At 37.4% G+C, this 13,932-nt stretch overlaps 1 protein-coding gene across 3 annotated transcripts in view; it reads left to right on the forward strand.

Moving 5' to 3' along the window:
- Positions 1-13,932, forward strand: part of EPHA6 (EPH receptor A6) — a 362,947-nt gene that overhangs the window by 281,181 nt on the left and 67,834 nt on the right. For all 3 annotated transcript variants that reach the window (XM_058825149.1, XM_058825150.1, XM_058825151.1), the window contains one exon: positions 3,508-3,693. In XM_058825149.1, the coding sequence (XP_058681132.1) occupies positions 3,508-3,693 (186 nt within the window). The remainder of the gene's footprint in view (positions 1-3,507; positions 3,694-13,932) is intronic.

A 13,932-nucleotide genomic window follows, 5' to 3' on the forward strand; every position in this document is an offset into this window, starting at 1 on the left:
TGGGTGAGGTTTCTGTTATTAAACCAGAGATTATTTACATTTTATTAAAACTGAACAGGCAGTGGACTCTATCTTTTTCTCTAGTTGTGATCAGCCTTTTCCCTGGAGCAAGGTAAAATGTTGACTTCATTGACATCTGGCTCTTAGCTTCAACTTATTACACATGCATTCATGAACGTCAGCTGCTGCAAGGTCAACATTTATCCTGTTTATCTTCAAACCTGAGCACTGAGAATGAGATTCTTAGATGTGAAAAATCCCTTTGGTCGAACCCATTCCCCTTTTGACTTTAAAAACATTGAAAATTCTTTATCTGAACAGAAGTGTAGAAAAGCTACTGTGGGATGAAATCTTGTCAAAGTCTCGGTGTAAATAATTCAATGCTTTAAATTTTACCATTGATCTCCATCTAGTCTAAAGCACAAGTTATTATACACCTTAGGTTTCTGTCTGTTCTGTAGCTGATGATCTCAAGTTTGACATCATGTAACAAAAAAACTGCTGGTAGTCATTATGTTCACCAGTTAATCAATCCCAATATCCAAGAGGAGGGAAATTTCTTTCTAGCTTTCCAAATCATGCATCCAAAAAAAGTGAAAGAAACAGGGGTTCTTTCCCCTGCTTTGGATGTTGTACAGATAATAAAGCTTGGAACTGCAAGTTGTTCAGCTGCCTCCTTCAGTTTAATTCATTTTAAAGCACTTGGTAACAGCCTTTTACAGTCCCTGAGGGATGAATGTCATTATTTATGAAATTCTGAAGCTGTAATATTCTTGTATAATCTTGTAGTAGCAAAATGGTTTATTCTATAACCTATGCTTTCCAAATTAGTCTTAAAATGAGATTTTGCAATTCTGCAGATTTATTGACCACAGAATTTCTTTAAAAATCTGGATATTAAGGCTCTAGTATTTTTGCTTTTCGCTGGATATTAAGGCTCTAGTATATTTTGCTTCGCCAAGAGAAAGAAATTGGAAAATAATTCTCATTTTAGACATTTAAGCTTGAAAAACCAGCAAGATGCAATAAGGTCATGGCTTTAGAGAAGTGTTCTGGTCCTGCTGAACATGTCACAGAACAGAAGATTGATAGACCATGTCTCCTGAAAAACATTCAGGTTTCATCACTTCCTTTTATGGGAGCACTTTACAAGTCCAAATTAGCTACTGCTTTTTCAGTGCAAGTAGTCAGGCAAGAAAACTTTTAAGGAGAGCCTTCTAAAGGTGAAAGGGACAAAATCATATAGGAAAATCCTCACACAACCTTCCCTTTTGTCAAAAGATTCCCAGAGCATCACCCCAATGACCTATATTTTCACAAATCTTATATTTGCACAGATCTTTACTTTTTTTTTTTTTTTATTAAGTAGAAATAAATTGGTGAGTGTGGGATCTCAGCACCTCAGGATGGAGGTGCAGAGTGACCGAGACCACCCTTGGCGGGCTCGGGAGTCCTGGAATGTTGCCAGAAGTGTCTGGTGGCAGGATTTTGATCCTACACAGGAGATGAGACCTGTATGAGGACTGGGAGGAATTCACTGGGTGAATGGTGAAGGGATAAGTTAGTTAAAGTGTAAAACACAGGGTTTAGGATTTTGGTACAGGGGGGTCTAAAGAAGTAAGATGGAGGAATTGGGGCGTGTCCTGTCCTTCTTCTTCTTCTTCTTGGCCTCCATCTTCTGTGGTGATGGTGGCACTTTGGGATTGGCTATTACTAAAAGTGCACCGGTTAATAAGGGTAGAAGGTATTGGGGAGAAATGATAAATATTGTACACGTAACTTCGGGTATAAAGATAAGTGACCGCCCGGGGGCTTGGGGAGTGTGCCCATGGCTGACTTGCTGTGCAGACCTCTGTCGGGCTGAAAGAAAATCTTTTAGATAAACAATTAATAAACACCGAGACCGAGACAAGATCAGAAGTCTCTCCTCGTCCTTTGAAGCGCCGGGCTCTTCAAGGCCATCTCTGGGCCTTTCCAGGCCACCTAAACAGCACAGAAAACCTAACAAGTGGCGTCCCTGAGCTCTCTCCGGTAATAAATCAGCCGGACGTAAATCAGCGCCGGCAGAGCAGCGAAAAGAAAAACATGGAAATCGACAGGTGAGAGGAACTGTACAAAGAAGACCTGGGACCGCTTGATTTTTTTTTAGCTGTTTAGGAAGCTGCTAATTTATTCAGAGGTTATGTTCAGCATGTGTTAATTGTACTCCTGCACTTGATGATGCCTCTGTCATTGACATGAAAGACAAGCTATGAAATTGTTATTTTAATCTCACTCTTCCTGGATCTAAAGATAGTAAAACTTTGTTTTAGTGGAAGCCAAAGAACCTAATAAAATAAAAGTCTTGTGATAATATCCATTCTAATCCTGTAACATCAGGGAGTTATAATTTTCTGAGGTGAAGGTTATGCCTTTAATGTACCTTTCTTCTAGATTTGCTTCATATCTGAAGATGCACTGTTACAGAATAGATCTCCTTTATTTTGTTTACTTCTATCCTTAAAGTTTAGGGAAAAATAATACAGACAGCACTCAATGGAGTGTTACATCCCCAGTTAAATATATATCTGTTCATTACTTGCTTTTTGGTTTTTAGCAGTTCTGATTCCAAAACGAATGGGGTAAAAAATTTAGATTTGCTGTGAAAGCAACCTGTACTGAGAAATGCTTTGAAATATTTCTGTGTTTCATTTACTGAATCATGACCCATTGAAAACTGACCTGCAGTGACAAAGTATGTTTGGTAGGGGCTCTAAATGACTTCTGTGTGACTTCAAGATCAAAGGAAAGTTGTGATTCCATACAAACTGAATTGTTAAATGTGTAAGGAGAATTCAGGGTGACACACATCCTTCACAGGCCTTACACAGACAGGGAAACAGCAGAGGAAACAAGTTTTGAGATTCCTCTCACTGCACAACTCCAGTTTTGCTGGGACTGTTGGCCTTTGGCCGTCTGAACAGGGAAATAATTAATTTCAAGTAGGTGTGGAATTCCATTTAAATAAACCACATGCATGTGCTTTTCTAGGTCATAACAGCATAAAGTACTTTTTAGATGTTTTCTGTAGCTGAATGATAGTCAAGTGTTCTGATAGTCTCAAGACTTTTCTTAATATATAGGTCTTAGTGCATTTCACCCCTAGAGATAAATATTTCTATCAATAGATATTTTGTCACCATTGGAATAAAAACCCAAGTGTAATTGCATTCCTTCCTCAGTTATATATCCCAAACCTGTTGATACCAATGTTCAGTCTCAGTGGGGAGGGCTGAAGGTTTGCCTTTTGCAGTGCAAGCTCCCATGATCTCTGCTGTGGCACAGAGGAAAGGTCATCATTTCTTATGAAGTGCTGCTGAATATTTTGATTTTCTGGCATGTGATGACATATAAATCTGAACATTCAACCCATTATTTCTCTGTCCACTTCTATGGGATGTGTGAGTTCCTTGAATATTCTTCTTCACAGGCACTGTGAGTTACTAACAGATATTTGATCTGTTTCAGGGGAGTTTGGGGAAGTTTGCAGTGGACGTCTGAAGACACCAGGAAAAAGAGAGATCCCTGTTGCCATAAAAACTCTGAAGGGTGGCTATATGGACAGGCAGAGGAGAGATTTCCTGAGGGAGGCGAGTATTATGGGACAGTTTGATCACCCAAATATCATTCGCCTTGAAGGAGTTGTTACAAAAAGTAAGTCACTAATACCTTCCCTTAATTGTTTTATGATGCCTTTCCCATTCTGTCTCATTTAGTATTGAAATTAACATTATTTCCTCATTCAGTATGGGTTACAGTTCTCAGAAATCTTCCAAGTCATTGACAGTCAATACTGCAAAGTTTGGGACCATAATAGGAAGTGCATAGCCTGTCTGTTTGCAATTTAAAATGTTTCATTATTATTTTTTAATAACAATTACCTTCATTCAAGAGAAGTCTCTACAGGTTCTTATAAAATAGAATGGAGAGTTTGCTTATGGGCAAGTGGAGAAAACCACAAATGTAACTGAGCTGACAGTGAAGTCAAGTAATCTTGTAAAATATCGTATTTCTGCAAAAGTGCTCATTATTTATTGTGCTTATTATTTATTTGATTGAGATTTACTGTTTTTGGTACCAGAAGAGATGAATTTCCTATTTTGGAGAAATAAACTCTGTAGCTTGTTGTATACTGCAAAGATTGACTAAAATTCCAGAATAATCTTTGAAATGCTTTACTCCTTATAATTGTTGCAGCTGCCAAGAGAGATCTGAAATCCAGCAGGTTTAGTGGTCTTATGGACTTTTCTGAAAGGCTGAAAACTCTAGTTATCACTTAACTAGTAAGAAGTCTAATTAACATGTATGTAATTTCCTCAATGACAGCTTTTTTCAGTAGTGAATAAAAAAGCTCATGGTATATTCTTTTCAAAATCAATCCTTGTCTCAACCAAGCCATGTTGTTTGCTAATTTGCAGAACTTACATTTTTCTTTTAAAGGGAAGTGTTGTGTGTATAATGCACTGTCTTCTTATCATCACAGCAAACACAACAAATATGTTGTGAATATTTCTTGTTTTTACCTCATTGCAACATGAAAATGTATATTTGTAAAATTAAGAACAAAAAGGAAAGTTTAGCTCCTGAACTCGTGTTGTTGGAATGGAATTTCAGTAGGTGTGTGGAATGACTTGACCATGTTCAGATCTGTGTCTCTGTGGTTCTAAATTAAGATGATCTTTTTCTTTCCTCACACAGCATTGCAAGGACAAATTTATTGGGTTTTAGGTATGTTTGGTTAGTAGACTAACAAAGCCCATTGCATCACAGGAAAGACAGAGCTTAGTGTGCTCTCCTGTCAGTGACAGCTCTGTGACAACAAACAGGAACACAAGTAAATGCTGGCTGAGCAGCACTGGAGGTCTTGTCAAGAGATGTAAAAGTGTAGGAACTTAAGTGAATTTAGCTCTTGCTTCACACTGAGCATATCAGCAATTAAATTCCCCCAGTCTTCACCAGCAGGGGTGGTTTATGAATAAGTATCACAGGTCTGGTTGCGATCCACATGGTGGATCTTGTAGGGTGTGTCTCGTCTGAAAAAGGCAAAATAATGTGGTTTAGGAGCATTGTCCAATCCAATTAAATGGTGCCTAGGGAGTACAGTATAATAATGTCCTTGACAATGGCATGATTGTTTAGTCTTTATATTTGTCAGTTTTCTTTCTGTAATGTCTCATCATCAGTGTAGATAGAAATCAAGGTGGCATTCAGAAAAGAGAAAAAACAGATAAATCAGTGCTCCAATATTAGAGTATTAGGTGTTCTACAGGAAGGATTGTAGAGAACTGTAAGCCAAAAATTTATCAGTAGCAGTTCTGCTTTCACCAAAGAGTCAACAAACTTCATTAATGTTTTGTAATATTTGTTTGAAGGTAGTATAAAAATATGGGTTGTTACTCTTACAGTCACACTGTTGTCTAAAAATATACATCTCTCAGATATAAAATAAGTAGTGGGACTTTGAAAAAATTTACTTTGGTGTCAGGCAGGATTAAAAAAAAAAAAACAAACAATTATGCAGCCCTAATTATGAAATTAAAATAGGCTACATGAATTACAAGCAAAGTTCACCCCCGAGCACAGTAAGTGCAAGTTACAGAAATCGTAAAGGACAGGGTTGTGCAGCACTGCTCTGCCACAGGGCAGGAGCCTGAAGCAGGCTGAGCCATGGACAAATGCACTCTGCTCTTCCCTTTTTGTCTTTAGAGCGTTGCCTTGCATTTATATTGCCCCATCTGGGGTATTTAGAGAATAATATGATTTCAGCTTGGAGGAGAGCAGTTGCCTTGCCAAAGTACTAAGTGTAGGACTGCAGAATCCAAATTTCTTATTACTGAAAGGTGTGCTCTAAAAGTCAGACAAAACTTTGTCTAGCCAAATTATTTATTTACTGATAGCATGAATAAAAGGTGTCTTGTGCTGAGACCTAGATTAATAACAACAGAAACTATTTATCTGATGTGCAGTGCAGTTCCACTAAACTATAAAGGCATATCAGATGTAGTACATTTGATTAATAGAGGTGTACTGCTGTTCTTAGCACATGCTTTCCTCTGTGTAACCATTAGTCATTAACTTCTAGCTCTTGCTGATAGATATTGCATCAGTTTGTAAGCAGTGCCTTCCATTACAGTGTCATTGACTATTGAACAAAAAAGAAAAAGGATTTGGTTGTAATAAGCAGAAGTGGTGTACCAGGTCAATAGCTATTGACTGGGGCAATAACAAATTCGCCTGCTCACTGCAAATGAGAGCTTTTATCTGCTGCTACCAGCTAAGCAAATGTTAACTTTTAAATTATACTGTTTTCAAAATTGCTGTGGAATATGTACTGTATGGGAGGAAAGAAATGCTAAACTAAGCCTGCTCAAAAGTAGCTCTGAAAAAGAGTTTTAATTCCCTTTTCTTATTGCTTCATTTCTCATTTGTCCTAGCTGCAATCCCTAATCACAGAGGGCAGTAAGCAGAACAGTTGCTGTAGCACAACTCTCTGTTAGCAGGGAGTTCATTTCAAGGGCAATTTGCTGGGCCAAGGCAAACACACCATGGCACAGAATCTGGTGCCACTTGTATTGCTAACCAGAAATCACAGGGGAAACTTTATTCTTATTTGGTTTTGTTACAGCAACACCATTCCTTGCATGGTTTGCCACAAAAGACTGCTTGATTGGCTCACTAATTTATCATAGATGCTTGGCCACTTCATAAAATCACCCATGTTTCCTTTCAAGCCATGTTAGCACAGTGATAATTTTGGGAACTCTTTTGGGTGTGCAAGGGCATGCTCAGGTAAGTTTTATGTCTGTGGCCAAGCTGCTGCTATTTCATAAACAGGTATAAGAACAATAACTTCATTCTCCAGTGCAAACACGTGTGACCAACACTGAAAGTTGGGCTCTAGGGAAGATGTCTTCATTTCTACATCATGTTGAAGACTTTCCATGGAAAGTCTATAAATTAAATTAAAGCCATGCCTATAGGAAAAAAATCAGGCTGCGTAACTATATCTACAAAAGGCATGAAGAAGGGTCCCTGACTATTGTAATTGTACTGGAAGAAATCCAGACTGGAAGCTTTAGTTAGTTTTGCTCTACAGGGCCTTACACAATAGTTTAAAGCAAAACCTAGTCACTACTGTGTAGTACTGGTTCAGTAAAAATACGAATGCATGCAAGGGCGTTATTACACTCATGATCTGTTTATTCCTCTCCCCCACAAACTCTACCCTAAATAACTTCCAAATCTTCGAAATTAGTTCTAAGGAATTAGTTCTAAGCAAATTAGTTCTAAGGAATTGCTTCCATTCCACATTTTGACTGCTGAAGGATTCGTACCCGTCACATGTACAAGGGGAATCTTTTTAAGGCATTCATTTTCTTTGACAGCATCATGTACATTTCTATTCTCCAGAAGGATTTTTTAAATAGTCCCTTCACAAAAAGAGGAAAAATGTAGACAGCAGCTAGACCTCTAGTTCTGTGTAAACTCACAAGCTCAGACATCAAGCCTGGCTTTGGAATGGCACTTATGATGCCCTTATTGTCTCCTCACTGTTTTGATTTCATGGCTTTCAAATTGTAAAGAGTATTGCAGTTCTGAAATCTTCAGGCACTCATTTTCAAATCAGTTTAAAGCTTTAATCATTGATTTTCTTTTCAAATTACTGTATATAACCCATTCAGTGCAACAAAAGCCCTAAAATCAGTGCACCTTACCTTGTCAATGAGGGAGGCACAGCACCAACTTGATCCTCTTTCACTGTAATTTACCTTATGAAGCTCTTAATATCTGACTTTCTTTTTCTTTTTTAATTCCTTTTTATTTTTCAAAAATTCAGTACATAGTGAATTCTTCTTTTTTCAGCCAAGACATTTGGCTCTAGGTCTTTGAGCCTTTATTGTAATGAATTTATTGTTACCCTATTCTCCCACCTGTTAAATGACATTCAGAATCCATTTTAGAAGGTGCCATATTTTGTAGTACATGTATACATTTTGTAGTACATTGTATACATAATATTGTATATTTTGTTGGTACACAAAAAGTTTGAGTCACTTTTGAGGCAATATTGACCATATTCCTACCTTGGTCATGGATGGTGAAATGGTACTCCCAGGAAGCATGATTCTGCAAAGTTTAAATGTTGATTATGGACAATCCACTGTTGTGGTGAGACTGTATGTGTGTCATATTAGCCACTGGACTTTTTATGGCATTGAGTATAAAGTGGAATTTTTCTGATATTATTGTAGTTGTGCACATAATGACAGACAAAACAGCAGGATCCCAGCTGTGTTATAAATTGTTCAGTAAGTGGAGCTGTAAATTTGAATTTGGCTCACTCCCTTTATTTTGCTTTGTATCCTTATTCATAGATAAATATTGCAACACATTATTGAATCCAGGGTTGGCATGGCCATCAAATTAACACAAAAACCCACAGCCACCAACCACCTGCATTGTTAGCCAAATTTGTGAGCTCAAATTATTGAAGTATCATCCAAAATACAGAGCTGAAAGAGCTGTGCACATAACACAGACACACAAAGTATCTGTAGCCTTCTTGCCAAATAGGTTCCCCTTCCTGACTGGTACTGGAAGAAATGTAATTAATGTTGATAGTCCTGAGCTATTTTTACACATGCATGCATCCGTGTGGACATTTCAATTTACACATGCAAACCACCATGCACCCATGTGTTGAAGGTTGCTGGCAAAAGTTAAAAATCCACAATACTCAGTTCTCCTGAATGGCATGTACTTAGAAGAAACGAGCTTTTAACCCTCTGGGAAAATTTGTATTTATCTTTCATGCATTACATTCTGGAAATTTTGTTCCAAAAATCAAGGGGCCATTTTGGTTTCCTGCAACTCAAATCAGGCACATTTCTGTGTTCTGCTTTTCCCTTTTTGCAGTTAGCAAGCCATACATCTTGACTGTCAATTCTGCTGCTGCATCTTTTGCAGGACGATAAGCAGTGAAGAAAAAGCACATTGTCAAACAGTCAAGCAGTAACACCCTGTTAACAGCAGCTTAATCTGACCAGGGTACACTATCTAACATAACTAAATTCCATAATTCTGCTTTCAAAGGTAACAGCTGAGAAACAGGGTTTCAGTTTCTTCAGGATCCTTTGCCTTCAGATGTCTGTGTTCAGGCACACAGGACCTGACTTTCAAAGATATTCAGATGCTTTGACATGAGATGTGGTTGTAGTACAAAAATAGGTGACAAAAATTATTCCTACTAACAGCACTAAAAAGATAAAGTCCTGTAGATAAGATATGGCCAGACTAATTCTTTTTCATTTTCTTTTGAAGGGATTGCATGGTCATCATTTTTCATAATTAGCATCATTATTAACCACAAATGATTGCTTTTCCATCTGAAATTTCTGAATACAATATGCAATTTCTTCCTCCACCATGAAAGTAAAGAAGGAAATGGTGCAGTAAGTTAAGGGGCCAGATATTTAGAGTGTGCAGGAGATATATGAAGGGTTGGGGCTTTTGTAACAACAGCAACCAGAAGATCAATGAATATCAGGGGGAGACAATATTGCATGTGCTGACAGATTTGCTGCACAACATGGCTGATCTGTTGCCTGTGCAGGAAAACCATAAAAGCAACAATGAGAACAATTATAAATGACAATGGCAACTGCAGCTGGCAGCCAAAGGAGTGAGGGGGTTAAAGAGTGTATAGGAAGCAATCAATAATCCCAATTCACAAGTTGTATTTGGTTGATTTATTTTGATAAGTGTACATTCATTTGTTCTTCTGTGTAGAGGCAAAAACGCACCAGTAAATGTACGTGTGATTGAGCATGGGGAAAGGCTGGGGATAAATCTGCATAGGGCACAGTTCAAGTTGTTTCACCTCATTCCAGGCAGAGCATCCTGCTGCACCTTCCACTGGTGAAAGCAGGATGTAACAAGCAGGAAATAATTGTTTTAAATGTAAACTGTGTTACTCATCTTCAAATATGTGTGGTTTTTCAATAGCAACCATTATTGGGTTTTAGTATTATTTATTAATATTTTTGTTTATTATGACCCATAGACCCTCCAGGTCTAGGCTCTCCATACAAACCTCTGCTACAAGAGTTTGCACTGTGATATTTCCTACAGCTTTAAGGCTCATACCCAAATTTCTAATGCAAAGCAACAAGCAAAGATGTCTTTAACAGCAGATTCATATCAAGAAGAATTGAGAAATGGACTGGTAATTTTCTCATATAAATATCTGATATTGCATTTTATAGAAATGTGAGAGTTAGATGTGAGGAAAGTAAACTACTTCACTGACTGTAATTATCTTTCTGATTTTAATACATACATAGTTCAGGTTCCAGAAGAATAAATAACTTAGATGCAAACTGTTTGGGATCCTTTCCAAACTCCTGGTTGGAAATTCAGTTTGCACAAAATAATCCTTCTTAAATGCTACATTTCTTCAGAGATAAACATAGTGCTTGTAAATCAGGAGAGAATGATAAAGCTGTTAAGGGAGACACACTTGAAAGAGAGAAGCAATGTGGGAAAGAAAAGAATATGATTTTAAAACATCATAATTGATGGTGTGAAGTTACAGAGTATTCAGTTCAAGTATGTTCTAAATATAAGCACAAAACACTAATGACAATCCTGTAAACACATTTTCAGAAGGAAATGTATTCTGTCAGACATTCTCAAATAGGTTCATAAAAACATCCATCTGTAAATATTGTCATTTTTCAACTAAACTTTAACAAGGTGATTTCTGCTGAATAAAATTTGAAAGCAAATAAGTTTAGCTGATAATGACTTCATTTCAATGTTTTATCTAGAGAAGCATAGTGCAGAATTTTTATAATAGTAAAAACCTGAAACAAACCACTGTACTGTTGCTAGAATTCACATAATTGATTAATTTTCTTCCTGAAACAACAGAAACTTGTTAATATCTCTCTAGACTGACAATAATTAATTTACCCGCTTTAGAAAAGTCTCCTCTCTTTCCTTTCTCTGCTTTTTTCTTCTACCCTCTAGTTGAACACATTCTTCAGCACACAAGTGTTTCAGGTAAGACTGGCAATTTACTTCCAGTTTTCAATGAATGCCTTTATAAGCATTGAAAAATGTGACTTTGTGGCCTAGGTAAACAAATGCTGCCCAACATCGTCCTGGCAGAGTCACTGTTGCCAAAAACACAGCACAAGGATGATGAAATGAGAGAGGTTTTACCACACGGCATTCACTGAACACCAAGGGGTCTTTGAGCTGCAGAGAAAATCCTCTGGTATGAACAAGGAGATAATTAATCACAGCTAATTCTCTTTGGTCAGCAGCATTTTTCAAAAAAGAAAGCAGAATTCCTGTCCATGTGCCTCCGGCCATGAGAGAGCAAACACAACCTGTCCTGGTTTACCAGGTGTGGGCTGGGACACCTTCAGTGAGCAGAGGCAAAGAGGATTTTCTGTCTAATTTACAGATTTGTAAATCTAAACCAGCATTTAATCCACTTCTAATCAAACAGTTCATTCCAAGACACAATTCTGGTAATGACAGCGATTTTCCACTTCTAATCCTGGCATGTTTTATTTGAGGAAGTCACTTGGTGTTTGTTACAAGGAAGGAATTCAAACCTCTGGGCTTAATTTCACTGATATTACTGCTCAGTGAATCGTGAATGGATGGATGTGAAATAGCAAAAGGAATCCTCAATTTGTACCCTACATTTGTTCAGCAGAAAATCACTCAGCCCCAAGGTTTTTTTTTCAGCTGAACACAATGAGGCTTTTTCAGTGATAGTGATTATTGTCTAAAAGTGGGGAGTATTTATCTCCAAGCCCTGGTTCATACTGTAACAGGGTAACAAGGCTAAAAGAGGAAAAAAGCTTAATTTGCAGAGCTGCAGAGTGCCCAGCAGCTTCATGAACACATCCACCTTCAGATGTCACCCATGAAAAGCTATTTCACTCATTAAATTAAACCACTCTGCAATTTCTAAACATAAAGTACAAAATTAAAACCAAATCTCTGTTTTTATGGAAATACCATGAAAATGGGCAACTGAAAATTTAAAAAGCCCCTGTAACTTCTGAACCATCCCATTTACCCCACCAACATTTCTCATGAGAGTTTCCTGCCTTAAAAGAACAAAGAATTCCAAATTATAGGAATGCTTAGATTTTTCCTTCCAAAATAACAAAAAGTGGGTGATGAAAAGATAATTTAGATAATTATTAATGGATTCATAATTCCCTAAAATAATGACATATAAAAATGAATCAAAAATTTTTCAGCTAATATTACAGGCTTTGTTTTCTTTTATCATGAAAACTGTAATTTTAAAGTATTTTATTTTCACGTAATAATGAATGCATGATAATGAAATCCAAATGTACAGCATACAGTGCTTGTAGCAGTGTCCTGGGTATCATACATCCCTATAAACACATAAAGATTTCAGGTTCTTATTTAGGATTGTGCTAAAGCTATTTTCAGTTTAGCAGGGACTGAAAAACACTTATTTAGTAGCCAGCTTAAGCATACACAGTTTTATCCCATAGAAGCTCAGTATTTCCATTTCTGTTCCATTAAGGCTACAAAGATGATTCAACACAGCAGTTGTTATGGCTGTTAAAAGCCTTAATCACATTAATGCTGTCACACCAATCTTCCCACTTCAGTGTGCATTGACATTTAACACATCACAAAATAAATGCCTGTAGTGTTTGTAGAACTCTTTTCAGGCAATTTCCTCACTTTCCCCCCCAAATCACCTGTTTGTGTAGAAGCAGCAAGGGAAATTAAATTAGATGTTAATATTCTCCCCAAATATTCTGTAACTTACATCAGTTCCTCCTTAGGAACTGAAAGATTCTTTCAGCATTTGCTTTTTGTCCCAGAGAAGTCATAAGTAAAGCCAGAAGTTGTTATAATTGGGGTTTTCTAAAACAGTCTCACTCTGTGTAAATATTCCTGGTTCTGGACTTATTCCCATCTGCCTGTCAAGAAATGAGAGTGCAGGTTTGTAGGGAAGCATTGTGTTCCACAAGGATCTCAGGCTTAAACTCATCGGGGATGGAGATCAGCAGCTTTGCCCTGCCCAGTGTTTGTCTTCTTCATGATTCCAGACAGACCCTGTAAATTTAAATCTGGGGCAGAAATCAGGGAACTTGATATAGAAAAGCAGGACTTTGAAAATGTGTTCCCCAAGAGCTGGGCTAGAAAGGTCTGTTCCTCAGAAATGAAGCCAAAGCATATGAATGCTTAATTATTTCCAAACCAGTAAACTGCAGGAAATTCAGAGTTAAAATCTAAGTGAAGAGTAAAAAAACCATTTAAATAAATAATCCAGACACCAGGAAAAGGCAGTCGAAGGACTCTATGAGTTCTTGAAAGTTTCTTGAGCTGTGAGAAAATGATTTGTGGGTGTGATGTCAACTGCTCTGGTAGAATCTGGGGAAACAAAATTAGATCACTCCTTTAAAAATCTGCTGCTGAACATGAGAGAATAAATTTCCCTCTGCACAGCACAATGCAGGTTTGGTTTTACTGGTTTAGGTACCCTGGAGCAGAGTTCAGCCTTCAGGAGTTTCACTGTGTGATTTGCAAGGTAATGGAAATGATTCACTTGGACTTGGTGGCCTCCAGAGCTCCTTCCCAACCTCAGCCATTCTGTGTTCTGTGATTTCAGCAGGGGTTAAGCACAGTAATTTTTGTCAATTCTTGCTATGCTCTAATATTTTGTGATGTCTATTGCAAAATACTATTTAGTCATCTTGAAAATTAGTTTTTTCTAAGATATATGAATTATTCAGGTAAGAATTTAGGCATACCACTCTATCAGTCTTTGCTTTCATGAAAAAAGCTCTAAAATAGGAGCATATTCTAAATCTCCAGATT

This window comes from Ammospiza caudacuta, chromosome 2 (genome assembly GCF_027887145.1).
Source record: "Ammospiza caudacuta isolate bAmmCau1 chromosome 2, bAmmCau1.pri, whole genome shotgun sequence".
In the NCBI taxonomy this organism is placed as follows: Eukaryota; Metazoa; Chordata; class Aves; order Passeriformes; family Passerellidae; genus Ammospiza; species Ammospiza caudacuta.